General features: G+C 44.1%; 1 protein-coding gene across 7 annotated transcripts; it reads left to right on the top strand.

The window, feature by feature from the left end:
• The first annotated feature begins 47 nt into the window (after window positions 1-47).
• LOC130375581 (NACHT, LRR and PYD domains-containing protein 3-like) lies at window positions 48-22,964 on the top strand. Of its 7 annotated transcripts, none has more exons than XM_056582593.1 (15): window positions 48-225; window positions 1,279-1,375; window positions 1,535-1,651; window positions 2,976-3,089; window positions 3,365-3,465; window positions 4,031-5,846; window positions 6,796-6,969; window positions 7,595-7,768; window positions 10,371-10,544; window positions 13,143-13,316; window positions 15,623-15,796; window positions 18,619-18,792; window positions 19,953-20,126; window positions 20,297-20,343; window positions 21,553-22,964. In XM_056582593.1, the coding sequence occupies exons 2-15, from the start codon at window positions 1,293-1,295 to the stop codon at window positions 22,104-22,106; spliced, it is 4,050 nt and encodes a 1,349-aa protein (XP_056438568.1). In that variant the 5' UTR covers window positions 48-225; window positions 1,279-1,292; the 3' UTR covers window positions 22,107-22,964. The 7 variants fall into 7 exon arrangements, with proteins under 7 accessions (XP_056438568.1, XP_056438567.1, XP_056438566.1 ...); XM_056582592.1 differs by having other exon boundaries at window positions 49-220; window positions 2,973-3,089; window positions 21,553-22,962; XM_056582591.1 differs by having other exon boundaries at window positions 49-225; window positions 2,973-3,089; window positions 21,553-22,962.

Raw genomic sequence — 22,964 nt, 5'->3', positions numbered from 1 at the left:
AACATTCATTTTCACAGAAATCACGTGCCCGCGCTGAGAGAGGCGTTTCCCGGGTTTTTTCCACTGCGAGTCAACGGTGTCGCAGCGAAGAGCCTTTCTTTCACTTCCTTTCACCTGATTAACTTGTTTTAGAAACACTTTAACCTCCGTTTCTTCCCTTACATTTAAACTTTTACAACTTTATACCGTATGAACGCAATATAATCCCGGAGTAGATACGGTAAGGTAGGCTGACAGTTTACTCGCATTTATATTGTTTTTAGGTTATGTATATGATAATGAACAACCAGTTTACTAGCGTTAATATTGTCTTTAGGTTGCTGTATATAATACTGATCTCATCTTGGTATGTGTCTCCGTGTATCGCTTATCAATTAAAGACAGAGTTTACTGTAGAGAACACATTAGTTCATGTTTCACTGCTTTTCTGACCCGTGTGGTAAATTGAACACTGCGTTCAATATTCAAGAGAGTTTGTCTTGATGCTAATCCGAATTAAAGGAAGGACGTGACAGAAGTCCTTTTAATGTGGTGATATTTAAAAAAGTTATATAGCCTATTTGTGCGTATTGACTATCGATGTGTTGAGCTTCACCAGTTGATCTATATTGAATCTGTGGTTCAGTAATGTGACAGAATTCAGACTTTGTTCCTGTTGACATAAGTATGAATGATTGACTGTGATGTATTCTGTACTGTATATCTGTTCCACACCACAAGGGGGTGTTATCAGTTTGATAAGAGATGTGATATGATTGGTGACGTCATGCCCCCTATAAATATGAATGTTCTGGACTTGATCATTCTCTTGGCCCGCTCCCAACATGAAGGCTGGAAGAGCAGTTTAGTTATTCACTATAAAATAAATATGCCTTGAGGCTGAAGAGCAAAACTCGTCTCGTCTACTTTTCTGTTGTTGCACTGTTGGACTCCTGCTGTGTTTAGTAGTGCTCCTGCTAACAGTTCCAGTGGAGAAATTATTCTAACGTTCTTTGGATTTTAATTGTACCGCAATGCATTTTTCAAGTGCATTGTATATCTTTTTTGTGTTGTAGTTTAAGCACAGTTACAGTCTCCAAGGTGTTTCATCTGTCATCTGCTGTACACATCTGTACTGTAGTGAGGGCAGTCTGGTCATGATGTGGGGTTCATATTAATGGTCTCTATGACATCCATAATGCTTTAGTGTGACACAGTCACAATGACGTCTCTCAATAAAAAGCTAAAGTTCAAAAGGCAAATGAAATGAAGTGATGGATGAGTTGTGTTTGTGTCCAGGGTTCCATTCTACTATGGATGAGGAGAGAGAGGAGGGGGGTCCTACCTCTAAGACCACTCTGTCTGGGGAACATGGCCGCCGGAGCGAAGCTAAGAGGTAAGAAGAGGATCTCTCTGTCTGTGACTGTTGTCCATCTCAGAGATCAGCAGTGATGCATCATGACTCCATCATTAGTCTGAGTAAAAGCTGTGTGTGTGTGTGTGTCTGTGTGTGTGTGTGTGTGTGTGTGTCTGTGTGTGTGTGTGTGTGTTGAAGCCCAGAGCAGCAGCAGAGAGCAGACTCCCCTGGACCCAGCTGTGTCTCCATGATGAGTGACCGCTCTATGGATCATCCTTTTAACTTTAAAGATGGAATTCAGTCTATTGACAAAAGGTAAGCATTGATTAGAGATGATGATTTGGGCTGTAGTCTTAAATTCAACCAACCCTCTGACCAATCGATTGGTCGATGGTGAAAAGATGATTATAAAACAATGCGTGCGTTATCTCTGGATCAACATAATCTACCACAGTGCGTTGTACTCTACCTGCTAGCCTCAACATCACATGAGGGCTGTTTGGAGAAGGGCAGTGGGTTTCAGACCCCTCTCGGTCCGAGTCCACTCGGTTAGGGCAGAGCTTCAATATGAAGCAGACAGCGGACGAGCCACGGAGCGTCGGGCAGCGTCGTTTAGAGACGACACCACCGAAGAATTGATTATAGCTTTTATCTGTGTGTAATATAACGGGGCCCACTGGATGCTGCTGGGATTCGTGACAAGAAGCCAATTCTGATGTGTTCCCTCTCAAAGCCTAGCGAGCGTTAAACACAAAGGGGGATGAGGAATCACAGACGTATTAAGAAAAAAGTACTCATGCCACCATTTTAGCTGATCCGCCCACAAACTTACTCTACACTTTGTTGGAATCAATGAGTTAGTAGCGGAGTAAAGGTTCAGTAAGTTAGGACTAGCGGTCTTCCTTATGGGCCAGTTCAACGTTGAGGAACCCGGGGGTTTGACCTCTTGTCGTATAAGTCCTATAGTTTATTAAACCATATGATTGTTGAAAGGTGTGAAAAGCTAAGCCATCCGTGAGGAACTCGGATTAGAGCCGCTGCTCCTTTACTTAGAAAGGAGTCAGCTGAGGTGGTTCGGGCATCTAAGGATGCCCACTGGGCGCCTTCCTTGGGAGGTGTTTCAGGCACGTCCAGTGGGGAGGAGACCTCGGGGAAGACCCAGGACTAGGTGGAGAGATTATATCTCAACACTGGCCTGGGAACGCGTCGGGATCCCCCCATCAGAGCTGGTCAATGTGGCCCGGGAAAGGGAAGTCTGGGGCCCCCTGCTTGAGCTGCTCCCCCCGCGACCCGACCCCGAATAATCGGTCGAAGATGAGATGAGATGAGATTGTTGAAACAGAAACTACTAAGCTTTCAACATTCTTTTATTCATAACTAATGTTATTTCTAACACAATATAGCCCGTCACTCAAATATCGGTCTGCTTTTGTCCCTCCCGGCCCTAAAATAATGGATTAAGCAGCTCTTTGTTCTTATTAAAGGAACACCAGCCATAGTCCGACCAAAGGGAATTTGGTCCAACAAGTGCATATCGATTAACCAGTCAACCAACCGACCAGAACTTGACAGCCCTAGAGATTATATTGGTACAGCTTCTATCAAACTTCCAGAAGTCCTGTTTCTTGTTTTCTAGAAGAGTCCAGCAGCAGAGAGCAGACTCCCCTGGACCCAGCTGTGTCTCCATGAAGAGTGACCACTCTATGGATCATCCTGTTGCCTTTAAAGATGGAAATCAGTCTATTGAGAAGAGGTGAGGATTCATCATATATCATAAAGATACAGCTTCTATCAAACGTCCATAAATCCTGGTTCTTGTTTTTCTTCAAGAGTCCAGCAGGAGTGAGCAGGCTCTTGTTATCAGACTTTACTGGTACTGATGTTTCCAAGTCAGGGAAAATTAAAGTGTGTGTGTGTGTGTGTGTGTGTGTGTGTGTGTGTGTGTGTGTGTGTGTGTGTGTGTGTGTGTGTGTGTGTGTGTGTGTGTGTGTGTGTGTGTGTGTGTGTGTGTGTGTGTGTTCTCCACAGACACCAGGAGAGGTCAAAGGTCACCAGTGCTCAGTCTGTACAGCGGCATCAAACAGAGCTGGAGATGAACCAAGAGGAACTGGCTGACACACTGGGGGGCGGTGAGAGACTCTTACTTTGAAGACAGAGGAGACTCTTATTTTGAAGGGCAAAACAGATCTGATCTGAAAAAGAGAAGAAATCATATTTTTAAGGAGCAGTATCTTTCCTCTTTGGGGTTAAATGTTGTAGGGTTAATGGGTATCAGGTAAATGGTTTGGTCCATATATGCAGAGTTATGTTGGGGATCAGGTTAGATGGTTTGACCAAGATATTTAGGGTTATTGTGGGTCTATCAGGTTAAATAACATTAACCATTATACTGCAGACCAACAGCAGAACGACTCAGTTGAAGTGATGAAACCCTGGCTTGTTGTATCAGCATAGCAAATCACTTTACACTGATTCACTATCATTATTACTATCATTAGACCAACCAGATTGCTGTGGAAATAATAGTCCTTAACATTTTGAATCTGTACCATGCAGTCCTTCACAACCAGCTTTTCTGACCACAAGTAATGAAGCCACTAAGTATCATGAAGTGGATAATTTAACAGGAAATATTGACCTGGTTCCACTGATCACCATCCACTAACTGTTGTCATCTGTTGTTTTCTCATTTAGGATCTGATGCTGTCGAATGCCAAAATAAAATGAAGTCTCATTTGAAGAAGAGGTTCAGGTGTGTGTTTGAGGGAATCGCTAAAGCAGGACAGCGAACAGATCTGAACGACTTCTACACAGAGATCTTCATCACAGAGGGAGGCAGTGAAGAGGTCAACAAGGAACATGAGGTCAGACTGATTGAAACAGCTTCCAGGAAACCAGCCAAGGAAGAAACACCAATCAGATGTGAGGACATCTTTAAACCCTTACCTGGACACGATCAACCAATAAGAACAATGATGACAACTGGAGTGGCCGGCATTGGTAAAACCGTCTTAACACACAAGTTCACTCTGGACTGGGCTGAGGGCAAAACCAACCAGGACATACACTTCACATTTCTCCTCACTTTCAGAGAGATGAATTTACTGAAAGGGAAAGAGTTTAGCTTGGTGGAACTTCTCCATCACCTCTTTATTGACACCAAAGAAGCAGGAATCTGCAGATTCGAGCGGTTCCAAGTTGTCTTCATCTTGGATGGTCTGGATGAGTGTCGACTTCCTCTGGACTTCCAGAGAAACCCGATCTGGACTGATGTCACAAAGTCTACCTCGGTGGACGTGCTGCTGACCAACCTCATCAGGGGCGACCAGCTTCCCTCCGCTCGCATTTGGATAACCACACGCCCTGCGGCAGCCAATCAGATCCCTGCTGAGTGTGTTGACATGGTGACAGAGGTGAGAGGGTTCACCGACCCACAGAAGGAGGAGTACTTCAGGAAGAGATTCAGAGAGGAGACGATGGCCAGCACAATCATCTCCCACGTCAAGAAATCACGAAGCCTCCACATCATGTGTCACATCCCAGTCTTCTGTTGGATCACTGCTTCAGTTCTGGAGGACTTCTTCAAAAAATCCCAGATCAAAGAGATGCCCAAGACCGTGACTCAGATGTACAGCCACTTCCTGAGGGTTCAGTCCATACAGGGGGACAGGAAGTACCATGGGAGGTCTGAAACAGATCCAGACTGGAGCTCAGAGAGCAGGGAGATCATTGTTTCTCTAGGAAAACTTGCTTTTAACCAGCTAGAGAAAGGCAACCTGATCTTCTACGAGGCAGATATGGCAGAGTGTGACATCGATATCAGAGCAGCCTCAGTGTACTCAGGAGTGTTCACCCAGATCTTTAAAGAGGAGTGTGGGCTGTACCAGGACAAGGTGTTCTGCTTTGTCCATCTGAGCATCCAGGAGTTTCTGGCTGCCCTTTATGTCTTCTGGTCCTTTATCAACACTGGGGTCAATCTGCTCTCAGCCTCGAGGGAAGATAAACTCCTCCTCTACCAGAGTGCTGTGGACAAGGCCTTACAGAGTGAGAACGGACACCTGGACTTGTTCCTCCGCTTCCTCCTGGGCCTCTCTCTGGAGACCAATCAGATTGTCCTACGAGGTCTGCTGGGACAGAAAAAAAGATCACTGACCACTCAGATTAAAACAGGGCTGCTGCGACTGAAAGGAAGTAGCTCACAGACCAATAAGGGAACAGTGTCTTACATCAAGGAGAAGATAAAAGGAGATCTATCTCCAGAGAGAAGCATCAATCTGTTCCACTGTCTGAATGAGCTGAACGACCGTTCTCTAGTGGAGGAGATCCAACAGACCCTGACATCAGGAAGTCTCTCTGGAGAATCTCTCTCCCCTGCTCAGTGGTCAGCTCTGGTCTTCATCCTACTGACATCAGAAGAGGAGCTGGACGTGTTTGATCTGAAGAAATACTCTGCTTCAGAAGATGGTCTTCTGAGGCTGCTGCCAGTGGTCAAAGCCTCCAAAACATCTCTGTAGGTTCACTGATAACATCTATTACAATACACACTACACAATATAAATATAACTGGAATATAAGTAAGGGATAATGCCCGACGAGGTGTCCATTATCAGGAATTAATGGAAGAGGTGGAGGCGTGAACCGTCCTCCGTGAAGTCCATTAACTCCTGATAAGGGACACCTCGAAGGGCATTATCCCGCTTATACCACGGTCACTTACCAACGGTGACCAAATTAAGACCGTTCATTTATATTTTCATGCGTTTTACAATCCAAATATAAAGTTTTCCACAAAACATAATTTTGTTTCCCTGGTTACGCCTGAGGGTCCGACTAATACCCGGAACCACCATTACACGCCCGTTGGGTTCTCGTGCAACGGAAACGTTGTTCACTCCTCCAGTAATTAGGACGGACCATAGCTACGACTTTAGAACGGGAGGTAGCGGGAGGTATTATGGTCTGCTCAGCTTTGTTTTGTTTCCCGTTGCTATGGTTACTAATTTTAGAGACGATACGCCAGCTAGCGCATTAATTGAGAACGGTAAACAGTCAATTTGATGGAACTACTTGTCCAGGTGTCCGTATATCAGGAGTTAATGCACACCCTGCAGCCAATCAGAATCGAGTATTCCCGCAGACCGTGGTATAAGGTTAAAATATTCTGAAAAAGATCTCTGTGGGTTCATTACAACATGTATTACTTTTCTGCTCATAACAGAATAAACATACTAGTTATAATAATATACAAAACATCTCTGTAGGTGTCCTATTAACGTGTAATATATTATAGTACACATAAGAGAATATTCAGTACAATAGAATATAGAAGTATTCATTTATACATCTAATTATTTAGTTTTTTTTGTTAAACTAATAACATTCCTTCATTATTGAATAACTTAAAGATGTATCTTATTTTAATCACAGTTCCTAACCTATTCTCTCTATTCTGTGTGAAGGCTGCAGGGCTGCCATCTGTCAGAGAGATGCTGTGAAGCTCTGGCCTCAGTTCTCAGCTCCAACTCCTCTAGTCTGAGAGAGCTGGACCTGAGTACCAATGATCTGCAGGATTCAGGAGTGAAGCTGCTCTCTGCTGGACTGGGGAGTCCACACTGTACACTGGAAACTCTCAGGTCAGTTTTACCCAAAGGTCAAACAGTTCCATCACAAGGTTCAATATCAGAAGACATTTAACAGATGAACAACCATAAAAGTGTGCACGTAAAGCGAAGCAGCACGCAACTGACACCCCCTAGCGCTCAAATGCTGTCTTCTCGTGCTCGCAAAGTGTTTTCCTGATCGCTATGATATTTATTCTCCTCAAAACACAATATTCATAATATTGGAATAAAACTTCTAATTATATACAAAACATTGCTTTACATAAACTAATAACATGTATTACAATACCATACATAATACTGGAACAAAAAGTAATAATATGCAAAACAATTTTCCAACACTGCATTTATATGGCGCTTTTCTAACCATTGGCCACCCAAAGCGCTTTACAATATTGCCTCACATTCACCATTAACGCACACATTCAAACAGCGACGGCAGAACCAGCAACCTTCAGGTTACCAGCCAACCCGCTCTACCTCCTGAGCTACTGCCTCCTCTTCAAGACAACTTTCATATAGATATATATTTTACACCCAATATTGAAAATACGCAATTTCTTCATAATTTAATAAGTTGGAGATATAAGTTATTTTAATCACAGTTCCTAACCTGTTCTCTTTATTTTGTGTGCAGGCTGAATACCTGCCATTTGTCAGAGAGATGCTGTGAAGCTCTGGCCTCAGTTCTCAGCTCCAACTCCTCTAGTCTGAGAGAGCTGGACATGAGTACCAATGATCTGCAGAATTCAGGAGTGAAGCTGCTCTCTGCTGGACTGGGGAGTCCACACTGTACACTGGAAAATCTCAGGTCAGTTTTACCCAATGGTCAAACAGTTACACCACAAGGTTCAATATCAGAAGACTTTTAACAGATTTACAACCATAAAAGTGCGCACGTAAATTGAAGCAGCATGCAACTGACACCCCCTAGCGCTCAAATGCTGCCTAAAGGTCAGTCCACACTGAACGCGTTATGTTCGCTAGAGGTGTAGAAAATCCGCATTTTTGCATAGGGAACCATTGGTTTAGGGCAGCGGTTTTCAATAGGTGAGGCGTGCCTTAGGGGTGGAGACCGGACCGAGCAAATATCGTAGGAAATATGATCCTGAATGCGTTTCTGGTTTTCTGTGGAGAGCGATCTCCACATAGGCTCCACAAAGGCTATGAAAGTCCTAATCTCCTTCACCTCCATCTACTTATGTGAGTGTGGGTTTTCCGCACTGACCCTGATAAAAAAAAATACAGATCAAGCCTGCAGGTGGAAGACGACTTGCGTTTATTTTAGAGCTGTCAGTTAAACGCGTTATTAACGGCGTTAACGCAAACCAAATTTAACGGCGTTAAAATTTTTATCGCGCGATTAACGTAATTATTTTATTAAAAAAAAAATAATAATAATCTTTTTTTGGCTCAAAACAAAGAAGCAGTAGCCTGACTGCTATGTTCAAATGACATTTGTTCAAAGCAGTCGTTTAATTGCACTATAGGCTCTTTTTTTGTATCGTCCTGTTTTGATCAGTATATGCCAATGTTGTTATCAATAAAAAATCATTTGCGCAAGGCAAGCCGATGCACTTCACCATGTTGATAAGAGAATTAAAATGAGAAGAATTATGGGACAAAAAAATCAAGGGATATTTAGCATAGAAAAAGAATTTGCGATTAATCGCGATTAATAATAGTTAACTATGACATTAATGCGATTAATCACGATTAAATATTTTAATCGCTTGACAGCTCTAGTTTATTTCTCTCTGCAGTGCAGCCCCGCATCGGACAACTCTGCGCATCAAAAGCGAGGCCTCATTGTTCTCACTGATATGGACGATTAAATTGAAAGTCAAAGTTGTTTCGTCTTGAATTCATAAATTGGTTGGGCCATAGGGCTGATGCCTCTCGTAGCGCAAATTATGTGAATTTGGCGCATTTTGTTTGTTGATTAAATCGGAGGATTTATGTGGCTGAAATCGTTAACAAATTTCCTTCATCTCCTTCAAAAGTGTGCTTACAACCCAGACACACAGCGCCGATTTCAGCCATCGGGTGTCGTCGGTTGGAGCTTTGTTTTGTTGACTTGTGGATAGGCCTACTGATGATTGATTTTAAATCGCCTCAATTTGGCCTGCATGAAATTGGAAATTATTTGCTGTTGCAACGAATCGTTGATGAGTGCAATTTTAAAAAAGTTGTGGAAATAAAATGTCTTCAAATACAATATTAAAAAATATTTACATTTGATTAGTTACTGAAAGTCATCATTGCCTGGAACACACAAAAAATGGAAATAACTGAAGAGGCGTGTGTTAGGTCTGGCGGACAGGATTTTTATTTATTCTTTTGGGGGAGGGGGGGGGGGCTCGGCTGTCCTTACCTACTCTAAGGGGAGGCTCACATTCACCCAATCTGAAAACCCCTGGTTTAGGGCCGTATATGCGTTACACGCTCTTAAGCAGCACATTAGGCGCGTTAGACGCATTTTCCTCACCTAAATAACTCGCCCAACACACCTACGCGCAGAGTTCAAAGAATGTAACTTTTTACGCTCCTACGCGTGACACTTATCCGCGATAGCCAATCAGCATTGAGCTTGACCCGACGTCACTGGCAGAGAGACGGAGGACAGGCGCTCCGCAGCTCATATGGAGCGCCTGTACTTGGTGTCCTGACGGTAGATCCTGGCACCAACCCGGGTCAGCAGGTCATCAAACGTGGCCCCAGTCAACTGAAAGTACCACTGGAACCGGCCGTCATCCAGGCGGAGTTCCTGGAGGAGGTGGTGAAACCCACCCAGCTGTGAGCGCCTACGGAGGATGTCATGCTCCTAAACACGACGGCGTTTGGGTTTCCTGCTCTCCTCGAACTCCCACAACAAGTACAGCGCAGCGATGGTGGTGATCTCAGCCATGTTTGTGGAGCAAAAGAAAAGGAGCGGGGAAATTAAGTTTTGGGCGGGCTCGTCTAGCACCGTAGGCGCGTTAGGCGTGTTGAACCATTTTTGTGACACACAATGATGAAGCAGCAGGTAAGGGCTAATCCTACGAGCGTAACGCGTTCAGTGTGGCCGTACATTTTAGTTCTCGTGCTCGCAAAGTCATTCCTGAACGCTATGATGTTTATTCCCCTCACCACACAATATACATAATATATAAAACTCCTAATTGTATACAAAACATTGCTTTAGATTAACTTAATAACATGTATTACAATACAATACATAATATACAAAATACTGCATCAAAAAGTTATATTAATGTACAAAACGACTTTTCAAACACTGCAAAACAACTATCTGATTGTTAGATATTTGAAACCCAATTTGAATAACCACAATTTCTTCATTATGTAATAAGTTGAGGATGTAAGTTATTTTAATCACAGTTCCTGACATCTTCTCTTTATTTTGTGTGAAGGCTGAATGGCTGCCATCTGTCAGAGAGATGCTGTGAAGCTCTGGCCTCAGTTCTCAGCTCCAACTCCTCTAGTCTGAGAGAGCTGGACCTGAGTACCAATGATCTGAAGGATTCAGGAGTGAAGCTGCTCTCTGCTGGACTGGGGAGTCCACACTGTACACTGGAAACTCTCAGGTCAGTTTTACCCAATGGTCAAACAGTTACACCACAAGGTTCAATATCAGAAGACATTTAACAAATTAACATCCATAAAAGTGTGCATATGAAATGAAGCAGCACGCAACTGACACCCCCAAGCGCACAAATGCTGTCTAAAGGTACGGCCACACTGAACGTGTTGCGCGCGTTAGAGGCTTTAGTAAATCCACATCTTTGCGTAGGGAACCATTGGTTTAGGGCAGCGGTTTTCAATAGGTGAGGCGTGCCTTAAGGGTGGAGACCGGACCGAGCAAATATCGTTGGAAATATGATCCTGAATGCGTTTCTGGTTTCCTGTGGAGAGCGATCTCCACATAGGCTCCACAAAGGCTATGAAAGTCCTAATCTCCTTCACCTCCACCTACTTATGTGAGTGTGGGTTTTCCGCACTGACCCTGATAAAAAAAAATACAGATCAAGCCTGCAGGTGGAAGACGACTTGCGTTTATTTTAGAGCTGTCAGTTAAACGCGTTATTAACGGCGTTAACGCAAACCAAATTTAACGGCGTTAAAAATTTTATCGCGCGATTAACGTAATTATTTTATTAAAAAAAAGAAAATTCTTTTTTTGGCTCAAAACAAAAAAGCAGTAGCCTGACTGCTATGTTCAAATGACATTTGTTCAAAGCAGTCGTTTAATTGCACTATAGGCTCTTTTTTTGTATCGTCCTGTTTTGATCAGTATATGCCAATGTTGTTATCAATAAAAAATCATTTGCACAAGGCAAGCCGATGCACTTCACCATGTTGATAAGAGAATTAAAATGAGAAGAATTATGGGACAAAATAATCAAGGGATATTTAGCATAGAAAAATAATTTGCGATTAATCGCGATTAATAATAGTTAACTATGACATTAATGCGATTAATCACGATTAAATATTTTAATCGCTTGACAGCTCTAGTTTATTTCTCTCTGCAGTGCAGCCCCGCATCGGACAACTCTGCGCATCAAAAGCGAGGCCTCATTGTTCTCACTGATATGGACGATTAAATTGAAAGTCAAAGTTGTTTCGTCTTGAATGCATAAATTGGTTGGGCCATAGGGCTGATGCCTCTCGTAGCGCAAATTATGTGAATTTGGCGCATTTTGTTTGTTGATTAAATCGGAGGATTTATGTGGCTGAAATCGTTAACAAATTTCCTTCATCTCCTTCAAAAGTGTGCTTACAACCCAGACACACAGCGCCGATTTCAGCCATCGGGTGTCGTCGGTTGGAGCTTTGTTTTGTTGACTTGTGGATAGGCCTACTGATGATTGATTTTAAATCGCCTCAATTTGGCCTGCATGAAATTGGAAATTATTTGCTGTTGCAACGAATCGTTGATGAGTGCAATTTTAAAAAAGTTGTGGAAATAAAATGTCTTCAAATACAATATTAAAAAATATTTACATTTGATTAGTTACTGAAAGTCATCATTGCCTGGAACACACAAAAAATGGAAATAACTGAAGAGGCGTGTGTTAGGTCTGGCGGACAGGATTTTTATTTATTCTTTTGGGGGAGGGGGGGGGGGCTCGGCTGTCCTTACCTACTCTAAGGGGAGGCTCACATTCACCCAATCTGAAAACCCCTGGTTTAGGGCCGTATATGCGTTACACGCTCTTAAGCAGCACATTAGGCGCGTTAGACGCATTTTCCTCACCTAAATAACTCGCCCAACACACCTACGCGCAGAGTTCAAAGAATGTAACTTTTTACGCTCCTACGCGTGACACTTATCCGCGATAGCCAATCAGCATTGAGCTTGACCCGACGTCACTGGCAGAGAGACGGAGGACAGGCGCTCCGCAGCTCATATGGAGCACCTGTACTTGGTGTCCTGACGGTAGATCCTGGCACCAACCCGGGTCAGCAGGTCATCAAACGTGGCCCCAGTCAACTGAAAGTACCACTGGAACCGGCCGTCATCCAGGCGGAGTTCCTGGAGGAGGTGGTGAAACCCACCCAGCTGTGAGCGCCTACGGAGGATGTCATGCTCCTAAACACGACGGCGTTTGGGTTTCCTGCTCTCCTCGAACTCCCACAACAAGTACAGCGCAGCGATGGTGGTGATCTCAGCCATGTTTGTGGAGCAAAAGAAAAGGAGCGGGGAAATTAAGTTTTGGGCGGGCTCGTCTAGCACCGTAGGCGCGTTAGGCGTGTTGAACCATTTTTGTGACACACAATGATGAAGCAGCAGGTAAGGGCTAATCCTACGAGCGTAACGCGTTCAGTGTGGCCGTACATTTTAGTTCTCGTGCTCGCAAAATCATTCCTGAACGCTATGATGTTTATTCCCCTCACCACACAATATACATAATATATAAAACTCCTAATTGTATACAAAACATTGCTTTAGATTAACTTAATAACATGTATTACAATACAATACATAATATACAAAATACTGCATCAAAAAGTTATATTAATGTACAAAACGACTTTTCAAACACTGCAAAACAACTATCTGATTGTTAGATATTTGAAACCCAATTTGAATAACCACAATTTCTTCATTATGTAATAAGTTGAGGATGTAAGTTATTTTAATCACAGTTCCTAACCTGTTCTCTTTATTTTGTGTGAAGGCTGAATGGCTGCCATCTGTCAGAGAGATGCTGTGAAGCTCTGGCCTCAGTTCTCAGCTCCAACTCCTCTAGTCTGAGAGAGCTGGACCTGAGTACCAATCATCTGAAGGATTCAGGAGTGAAGCTGCTCTCTGCTGGACTGGGGAGTCCACACTGTACACTGGAAACTCTCAGGTCAGTTTTACCCAATGGTCAAACAGTTACACCACAAGGTTCAATATCAGAAGACATTTAACAAATTAACATCCATAAAAGTGTGCATATGAAATGAAGCAGCACGCAACTGACACCCCCAAGCGCACAAATGCTGTCTAAAGGTACGGCCACACTGAACGTGTTGCGCGCGTTAGAGGCTTTAGTAAATCCACATCTTTGCGTAGGGAACCATTGGTTTAGGGCAGCGGTTTTCAATAGGTGAGGCGTGCCTTAAGGGTGGAGACCGGACCGAGCAAATATCGTTGGAAATATGATCCTGAATGCGTTTCTGGTTTTCTGTGGAGAGCGATCTCCACATAGGCTCCACAAAGGCTATGAAAGTCCTAATCTCCTTCACCTCCACCTACTTATGTGAGTGTGGGTTTTCCGCACTGACCCTGATAAAAAAAAATACAGATCAAGCCTGCAGGTGGAAGACGACTTGCGTTTATTTTAGAGCTGTCAGTTAAACGCGTTATTAACGGCGTTAACGCAAACCAAATTTAACGGCGTTAAAAAATTTATCGCGCGATTAACGTAATTATTTTATTAAAAAAAAGAAAAAAAAGAAAATTCTTTTTTTGGCTCAAAACAAAAAAGCAGTAGCCTGACTGCTATGCTCAAATGACATTTGTTCAAAGCAGTCGTTTAATTGCACTATAGGCTCTTTTTTTGTATCGTCCTGTTTTGATCAGTATATGCCAATGTTGTTATCAATAAAAAATCATTTGCACAAGGCAAGCCGATGCACTTCACCATGTTGATAAGAGAATTAAAATGAGAAGAATTATGGGACAAAATAATCAAGGGATATTTAGCATAGAAAAATAATTTGCGATTAATCGCGATTAATAATAGTTAACTATGACATTAATGCGATTAATCACGATTAAATATTTTAATCGCTTGACAGCTCTAGTTTATTTCTCTCTGCAGTGCAGCCCCGCATCGGACAACTCTGCGCATCAAAAGCGAGGCCTCATTGTTCTCACTGATATGGACGATTAAATTGAAAGTCAAAGTTGTTTCGTCTTGAATGCATAAATTGGTTGGGCCATAGGGCTGATGCCTCTCGTAGCGCAAATTATGTGAATTTGGCACATTTTGTTTGTTGTTTAAATCTGAGGATTTATGTGGCTGAAATCGTTAACAAATTTCCTTCATCTCCTTCAAAAGTGTGCTTACAACCCAGACACACAGCACCGATTTCAGCCATCGGGCGTCGTTGGTTGTAGCTTTGTTTTGTTGACTTGTGGATAGGCCTACTGATGATTGATTTTAAATCGCCTCAATTTGGCCTGCATGAAATTGGAAATTATTTGCTGTTGCAACGAATCGTTTATGAATGCACTTTTAAAAAAGTTGTGGAAATAAAATGTCTTCAAATACAATCTAAAAAAATATTTACATTTGATTAGTTACTGAAAGTCATCATTGCCTGGAACACACAAAAAATGGAAATAACTGAAGAGGCGTGTGTTAGGTCTGGCGGACAGGATTTTTATTTATTCTTTTGGGGGAGGGGGGGGGGGGGCTCGGCTGTCCTTACCTACTCTAAGGGGAGGCTCACATTCACCCAATCTGAAAACCCCTGGTTTAGGGCCGTATATGCGTTAAACGCTCTTAAGCAGCACATTAGGCGCGTTAGACGCATTTTCCTCACCTAAATAACGCGCCCAACACACCTACGCGCAGAGTTCAAAGAATGTAACTTTTTACGCTCCTACGCATGACACTTATCCGCGATAGCCAATCAGCATTGAGCTTGACCCGACGTCACTGGCAGAGAGACGGAGGACAGGCGCTCCGCAGCTCATATGGAGCGCCTGTACTTGGTGTCCTAACGGTAGATCCTGGCACCAACCCGGGTAAGCAGGTCATCAAACATGACCCCAGTCAACTGAAAATACGTCTGGAACCGGCCGTCATCCAGGCGGAGTTCCTGGAGGAGGTGGTGAAACCCACCCAGTTGTGAGCGCCTACGGAGGATGTCATGCTCCCAATCACGACGGCGTTTGGGGTTCCTGCTCTCCTCGAACTCCTAATTATATACAAAACATTGCTTTAGATTAACTTAATAACATGTATTACAATACAATACATAATATACAAAATACTGCATCAAGAAGTTATATTAATATACAAAACGACTTTTCAAACACTGCAAAACAACTATCTTATTGTTAGACATTTGAATAACCACAATTTCTTCATTATGTAATGAGTTGAGGATGTAAGTTATTTTAATCACAGTTCCTAACCTGTTCTCTTTATTGTGTGTTCAGGCTGAATGGCTGCCATCTGTCAGAGAGATGCTGTGAAGCTCTGGCCTCAGTTCTCAGCTCCAACTCCTCTAGTCTGAGAGAGCTGGACCTGAGTAACAATGATCTGCAGGATTCAGGAGTGAAGCTGCTCTCTGCTGGACTGGGGAGTCCACACTGTACACTGGAAACCCTCAGGTCAGTTTTACTCAATGGTCAAACAGTTACACCACAAGGTTCAATATCAGGAGACATTTAACAGATTAACATCCATAAAAGTGCGCATATGAAATGAAGCAGCACGCAACTGACACCCGCAGGCGCACAAATGCTGTATAAAGGTACGGCCACACTGAACGCTTTACGCGCGTTAGAGGCTTTAGTAAATCCACATCTTTGCGTAGGGAACCATTGGTTTAGACGTCTAGATGCGTTAAACGCGCTAAAGCAGCACGTTAGGCGCGTTAGACGCGTTTTACGCACCTAAATAACTCGCCCAACACACCCACGAGCGGAGTTAAAAAAAATGGAACTTTTTACGCTCCTACGCGTGACACTTAGCCGCGACAGCCAATCAGCATTGAGCTTGACCCGACGTCACTGGCAAAGAGACGGAGGACAGGCTCTCCGCAGCTCATATGGAGCGCCTGTACTTGGTGTCCTGACGGTAGATCCTGGCACCAACCCGGGTCAGCAGGTCATCAAACATGACCCCAGTCAACTGAAAATACGTCTGGAACCGGCCGTCATCCAGGCGGAGTTCCTGGAGGAGGTGGTGAAACCCACCCAGCTGTGAGCGCCTACGGAGGATGTCATGCTCCCAAACACGACGGCGTTTGGGTTTCCTGCTCTCCTGGAACTCCCACAACAAGTACAGCGCAGCGATGGTGGTGATCTCAGACATGTTTGTGGAGCAAAAGAAAAGGAGCGGGGGAAAATAAGTTTTGGGCGGGCTCATCTAGCTCCGTAGGCGCGTTAGGCGTGTTGAACCATTTTTGTGACACACAATGATGAAGCAGCAGGTTAGGCCTAATCCTACGAGCGTAACGCGTTCAGTGTGGCCGTACATTTTAGTTCTCGTGCTAGCAAAGTGTTTTCCTGATTGCTATGATGTTTATTCCCCTCACAACACAATATACATAATAATGGAATAAAACTTCTAATTATACAGAAAACTAGAGATGTCCCGATCTAATTTTTTAGCTCCTGATCCGATTCCGATATTTTCATGTTGCTCCTGATCCGATCCCGATATTTCCCGATACTGGATTTTCGATATTGATTTCCGATATCACTTTTTGTGTTGACAAACAATATTTAATTTCCTGTACATTAAGAAATAGACAGGCATCCAAGCTGCGTTCAATAGCTTTTATTCTATCACGTTAACATAACATAACATAAGCATTACTTGTAAACATAACCTAAAGTAAAGTTTTGGTTACTTAACTTATTTGAGGCAACAAGTTTCCACCCCTTTTTCAAGTAAGCTGATTATTTTTTACAATGTGGGCGGGTAATAATAGTGTAGAGCTTCTTATTTCCTCCATCTTAATCTACTGCACTGACTTCTTCAGTTCAGTGCAGGTTTTGTTTAATGAAAACCAACATCTGCACCATCTCGGCTGACAACCGGTTCCTTTTCTCATCAAGGACATTCGCACTGCACTAAACAGTCTCTCACTGTCCACCGATGTACAAGGTGCACAAAGAAGCTTTGTGGCTGTATCAGCCAGTGCGGGTCGCTGTGTAGCATGTGCCCGCCAGTCGTGTAGAGGATTCTCTGCCCTTGGGATAGTTTTGTTCAGCCAGCATTGAGAAGAGCCGTGGAATAATCCATAATAATGTAAGGTTTAGAAGTTAAATATTTGAAAGTTGTGGAATAAATTAATATCATTTATATTGGAGTTAATTTTTCTAGAAATGTACTTACAATGTCAGTTAATCATTTACATATTTATGTCACACAATTATTACTTACATATTTACATCTTTACATATTTAACACAGTCAGGATATTCTGTTGAATCTGCCTCTCTGATTCCCTCACGTTTACCTCAGTCTTAATTCTAGCTTCTGATTGGTTAGTTCAGTCACGTGATGGGTCCGAACAAGGAAGTGTTTGAATATGTAGTGAGTGTAACATAATTCACCTACAGTATTTTGTTATGTGTTGTTCTTTCCACTGTGTTAGGCATGTCGTTTACTGTGGTTCAGGGATCCCTGTCCCTTTAAGGATTACGAGCGTCTCATGACGTCACAGCCCGATGCGGGATTCGTTTACTTGCAGCACGTTTTGATTTCCTGGTTTCTCTAACTCAATAAACGAGTCACACAACTGTGTGCTCAACGTGCGAAATTATATCTCTCATTCAACGCAATTTCCACATACATATATATAGAAAAAATATGGATAGATAAATATGTATCGGCCATGAAATTGAATGAGATCGGCCGATCCCGATCTACCTTAAAAACCCAGTATCGGGCCCGATCCGATCCGAGGATCGGGATCGGGACATCCCTACATAAAACACTGTTTAGATTAACTGATAACATGCATTACAATCAGGGCCGTTGCACCAAATCCTGGGCCCCTATACTATAGGTACTGATGGACCCCCCTGCTCTAAGTTGTTGACGGGGGGGGGGGGGGGTATGGAGCGATTGTTGACGGGGGGGGGGGGGGAGACGTGGCCAATGGGTCATTTTTTTTTTTTTTTTTTTTTTTTTTTTCTTTTCATGGGCCCCCCCTCTGCCTTGGGCCCCCCCCACAACTGTCCCCTTTGTCCCCGCAGTCCGTCGGCCCTGATTACAATACAATGCATAATATTAATGAAACTGCAAAAAAAAGTATTATTAATATCCAAAACGACTTTTCCAACGCTGAAAAACAACTATCTTATTGTTAGACATTTGAAACCTAATTTGAATAACCACATTTCTTCATTATGTAATAAGTCGAAGTTGAAGATATTTTAATCACAGTTCCTAACCTGTTCTCTTTATTTTGTGTGAAGGCTGAATGGCTGCCATCTGTCAGAGAGATGCTGTGAAGCTCTGGCCTCAGTTCTCAGCTCCAACTCCTCTAGTCTGAGAGAGCTGGACCTGAGAACCAATGATCTGCAGGATTCAGGAGTGAAGCTGCTCTCTGCTGGACTGGGGAGTCCCCACTGTACACTGGAAACTCTCAGGTCCGTTATCAGCCTCTTCAAACTGTGTCCTGGGGTTGTTTAATATGTAAGGGATGGTCCACGAATAGTTGGACCGTTATCGAAAAATAAGTCATAAAACGGTATGCATGTTATACATGTTATGTAACACTGGCCAGCAGATGTTAGGGTTAGGGGTTGACCTGTTAACTACTAGTATGTTATGTTTGTTATATGTTATGTAACACTGGCCAGCAGATGTTAGGGTTAGGGGTTGACCTGCTAACTACTAGTATGTTATGTATGTTATATGTTATGTAGCTCTGGTCAGCTGATGTGAGGGTTAGGGGTTGACCTGTTAACTACTAGTATGTTATGTTTGTTATATGTCATGTAACACTGGCCAGCAGATGTTAGGGTTAGGGGTTGACCTGTTAACTACTAGTATGTTATGTATGATATATGTTATGTAGCTCTGGTCAGCTGATGTTAGGGTTAGGGGTTGACCTGTTAACTACTAGTATGTTATGTTTGTTATATGTTATGTAGCTCTGGTCAGCTGATTTGAGGGTTAGGGGTTGACCTGTTAACTACTAGTATGTTATGTTTGTTACATGTTACGTAACTCTGGTCAGCAGATGTGAGCTGAGGAGTTGTCAGATTAGTGTAGACATGGGGATGAGGCTTTAGCCGTGCTGTGATCTGAATATAATGTACACCTCATCATAGAGCTTCACTGGCACGTGGTAAAGTGAATCATATTGAACATTAAAGATGGACTTTATTATCTTCACATTAGTTTGGTGTAGTTCTGCTCATGTCCGATGCATTTCTGTTGCTCTTTTGCCGGCTGACAAAACTCTCCCTGGTTCTACACAATGTTAGAACCTGTGAAGAAACGGTCTCAGCGTACCAAACACATCGGGTACGCTCCTTACTCTAACCGAACAATATCTCATTGAGTTGTAGCTATTGAGAAAGGAGCATTTGTCCAAGTCAAGGAAGTTCTGATGTCTGTGATGATGTCGTCTCCCCACTTCCTCTTCCTGTTCTCCTTGTCCTCTTTTCTCCTTGTCCTCCAAATGGAATGAATACGCTTTATAAACATGGTTAGTTTAGTATGAACTGCTCTCAACCAGAATTAACATAATAAAGTGTGTGTGTGTGTGTGTGTGTGTGGGTGTGGGTGTGTGTGTGTGTAGCTTGTCTGGCTGCCTGGTCACACAGGAAGGCTGTGCATCTCTGGCCTCAGCTCTGAGCTCCAACCCCTCCCATCTGAGAGAGCTGGACCTGAGCTACAATCACCCAGGAGACTCTGGAGCTGCGCTGCTCTCTGCTGGACTGGAGGATCCACGCTGGAGACTGGACACTCTCAGGTATGGAGAGGACAGCTCACCACTGAGGGACAAAGTCTCCTACAAGGATTCAAGCTGCTAGATGAAGTGGTTTGAAGAGGCAGCTGTCACTCACGTTGTGTAGAACGTTATGAGAAGGCAGATGAAGGTGAATGTTTCAACATGCTGCTCTCACTTTGTTTCCCCCCCAGTGTGGAGCACGGTGGAGTGTGGAGGCTGAAACCAGCTCCACAGAGATGTGAGTGTCTGTTTGATTCATCACATCACACACTCACTATTGAGATGGAAAGTCCATCCACACAGCAGGAAGTGAGGTCACATCCTACTGGGAATGAAGATGATGGCTGACATCATGTATCTTAGGTCTATTAATACTGTCCACCATCACAGTTAAACCTGCTTGTATAAAACCCAGCAGGTATCACATTGTTACATTGAGGGGGTGACGGGGCTGAGGGGGAGGACTAGGGGGGAGGGGGAGGGGGGGTGCCCGGCTGAGGGGGGGCTGAGGGTTAGGACTAGGGGTGAGGGGAGGGGGAAGGGGGTGAAGGAGCTGAGGGGGAGGGGGGGAGGGAGGGGGGGTGACCGGCTGAGGGGGGAGGGGGAGGGGGGGGTGAATGGGCTGAGGGGGGGGACCGGGCTGAGGGGGGGGACTAGGGGTGAGGGGAGGGGGGGTGACGGGGCTGAGGGGGAGGGGGGGGGGTGTCCGGCTGAGGGGAAGGGGGGTGAAGGGGCTGAGGGGGAGGGGGAAGACTAGGGGTGAGGGGGGTTGGTGAGGGGGAGGGGGAGGGGGGGTGAAGGGGCTGAGGGGGAGGGGGGGCTGAAGAGAGCGATCACAAAAAGACTCTGAAAGAGAATAAAAAGGAGAAGAGCAGCCTGGATCCAAGGAGAGATGTTTGTTGTTGATGTATTCATAATATTGTTGTTGATGTTTTCATAACGTTATTGTTGAGGTTTGTGTATCTATGTATTGTGGCCCACCCGGTTGGCTGAGAGGCTGGTTGACACGGTAAGTAGGCACGGATGAGGCGAGTATAAAGCCGGTCACGGCGTTTCTTTAACAATGAGTAAAGTATGAGCAATCGAGTCTCTAGGCTAGGGTCTCCGTGAGCCTCGTAGCCGTCGTGGGGGTGTGCGTCTCCTACTCCGTTGTCGGGGGGTCGCCTCCCTGCAGTCAGTCCTCGGGTCTGCTTTATCCCCTCCACGCTTTCCTCTCGCCGGGTGTTTCCCATCCAGCTGATCAGGATCAGCTGGAGAACGCTCCCCGTCCCTGGGTGGCGCCGGTACACGCCCTCTACCGGTTGCCACAGTATGTCTACATATCTATATGTATGTATGTGTTCATATCTATGTATATGTACACAGTGCGCAGGAGAACAGTACTAGTGATGATGATGATGAGGATGAAGAATGGTTCAGCAGCTCATCATGTCTGGTTCTCCCTCAGATGCCTGTGACCTCACACTGGACCCCAACACGGCCCACAGACTCCTCTCTCTGTCTGAGGACAACAGGAAGGTGACGCGCGTTGGAGAGGGCCAGTCGTATCCGGATCACCCAGACAGATTTGACTCCTGGGTCCAGGTGTTGGGTAGAGAGGCTCTGACTGGCCGCTGTTACTGGGAGGTAGAGAGGGAAGGACGGGTTGTTATAGGAGTGACATACAGAGGAATCACAAGGAGAGGACGGGGTGATGACAGCAAGCTTGGAGGGAACAACAAGTCCTGGGTTCTTCTTTGTACTGATGGTGGTTACTCTGCCCGGTACAACGGTAGTTATACAGACCTCCCTCTCCGCCCCGCTGGCTCCACCAGAGTAGGAGTGTATCTGGACCGGCCTGCTGGCTCTCTGTCCTTCTACAGAGTGTCCCCAGGTGGAGGAGGGTCCTCAGACACACTGACACGCCTCCACACCTTCTGCTCCTCCTTCACCCAGGAGGACCTCCTCCCGGGGGTGGGGGTATGGTCAGTGGGGTCCTCAGCGTCTCTGTGTCGGTTTTAGAAAAAAAAAACGGGCCCGGTGCCCCGGGGGTAAAAAAAGAAGTTGTATGTGTATGTATGTGCGTTTGTGGTATGTATATGTGTGTGTTTATATGTGTATATGAGGTGTTTGTATGCCGCCCCGGCATACAAACACCTCATATACACGTTCACACACACATAAAAAAAACACATACGCACACACACATTCTCTCTCTCTCTCTCTCTCTCTCTCTCTCTCTCTCTCTCTCTCTCTCTCTCTCTCTCTCTCTCTCTCTCTCTCTCTGTCTCTGTCTCTGTCTCTGTCTCGCTCTCGCTCTCTCTCTCTCTTCTTTAAAGTATAGCATGATAAACCATGAAAATACTTTTAAGATCTCCCATAGTTAGATAAGCACATTTATTATTGTAATTGTATATAAAATACCTATTGAAGGTTAATCTTTGTATAATTTCAGACTTCACCAGTTTTGGTCATCAGGACTCTGATATCATCATTTTTGTCATAATCCTGATTTACGACCTGATTTAAAGCAGATTTTATATTTTAATCATAATAACCAAGAGGTCTGTGGGATAATGTTGCATGTTGTAAATGACTTTAAACGGATTCTTGATTTTTCGTGTTCTGTTGGGAACCAAGCGGCCGCAGAACATGTTCAGTTATTAAAGATACGTGCTCACCTGTTGATGATTTGTAAAGTCTGCTGCTTCTATTGTTTTAGTCCTCGTGTTTATTGTGTACATGGAAGGGACTATTTTTCTGTCTTATTTGTTAATGAAGCATAATTGCAATAAACAACTCGGTGGATCCAACTGAATGTTCTCGTGTGTTCAGCCGATGATTTCTCGTTTTATTAGTGAATAACAAGTCCATAAGTGC

The sequence above is a fragment of the Gadus chalcogrammus genome, chromosome 22, assembly GCF_026213295.1.
Source record: "Gadus chalcogrammus isolate NIFS_2021 chromosome 22, NIFS_Gcha_1.0, whole genome shotgun sequence".
NCBI classification, from domain to species: Eukaryota; Metazoa; Chordata; class Actinopteri; order Gadiformes; family Gadidae; genus Gadus; species Gadus chalcogrammus.
Note: the sequence above shows the minus strand (reverse complement) of the source record. Positions and strands in the feature narration are given on the sequence as shown.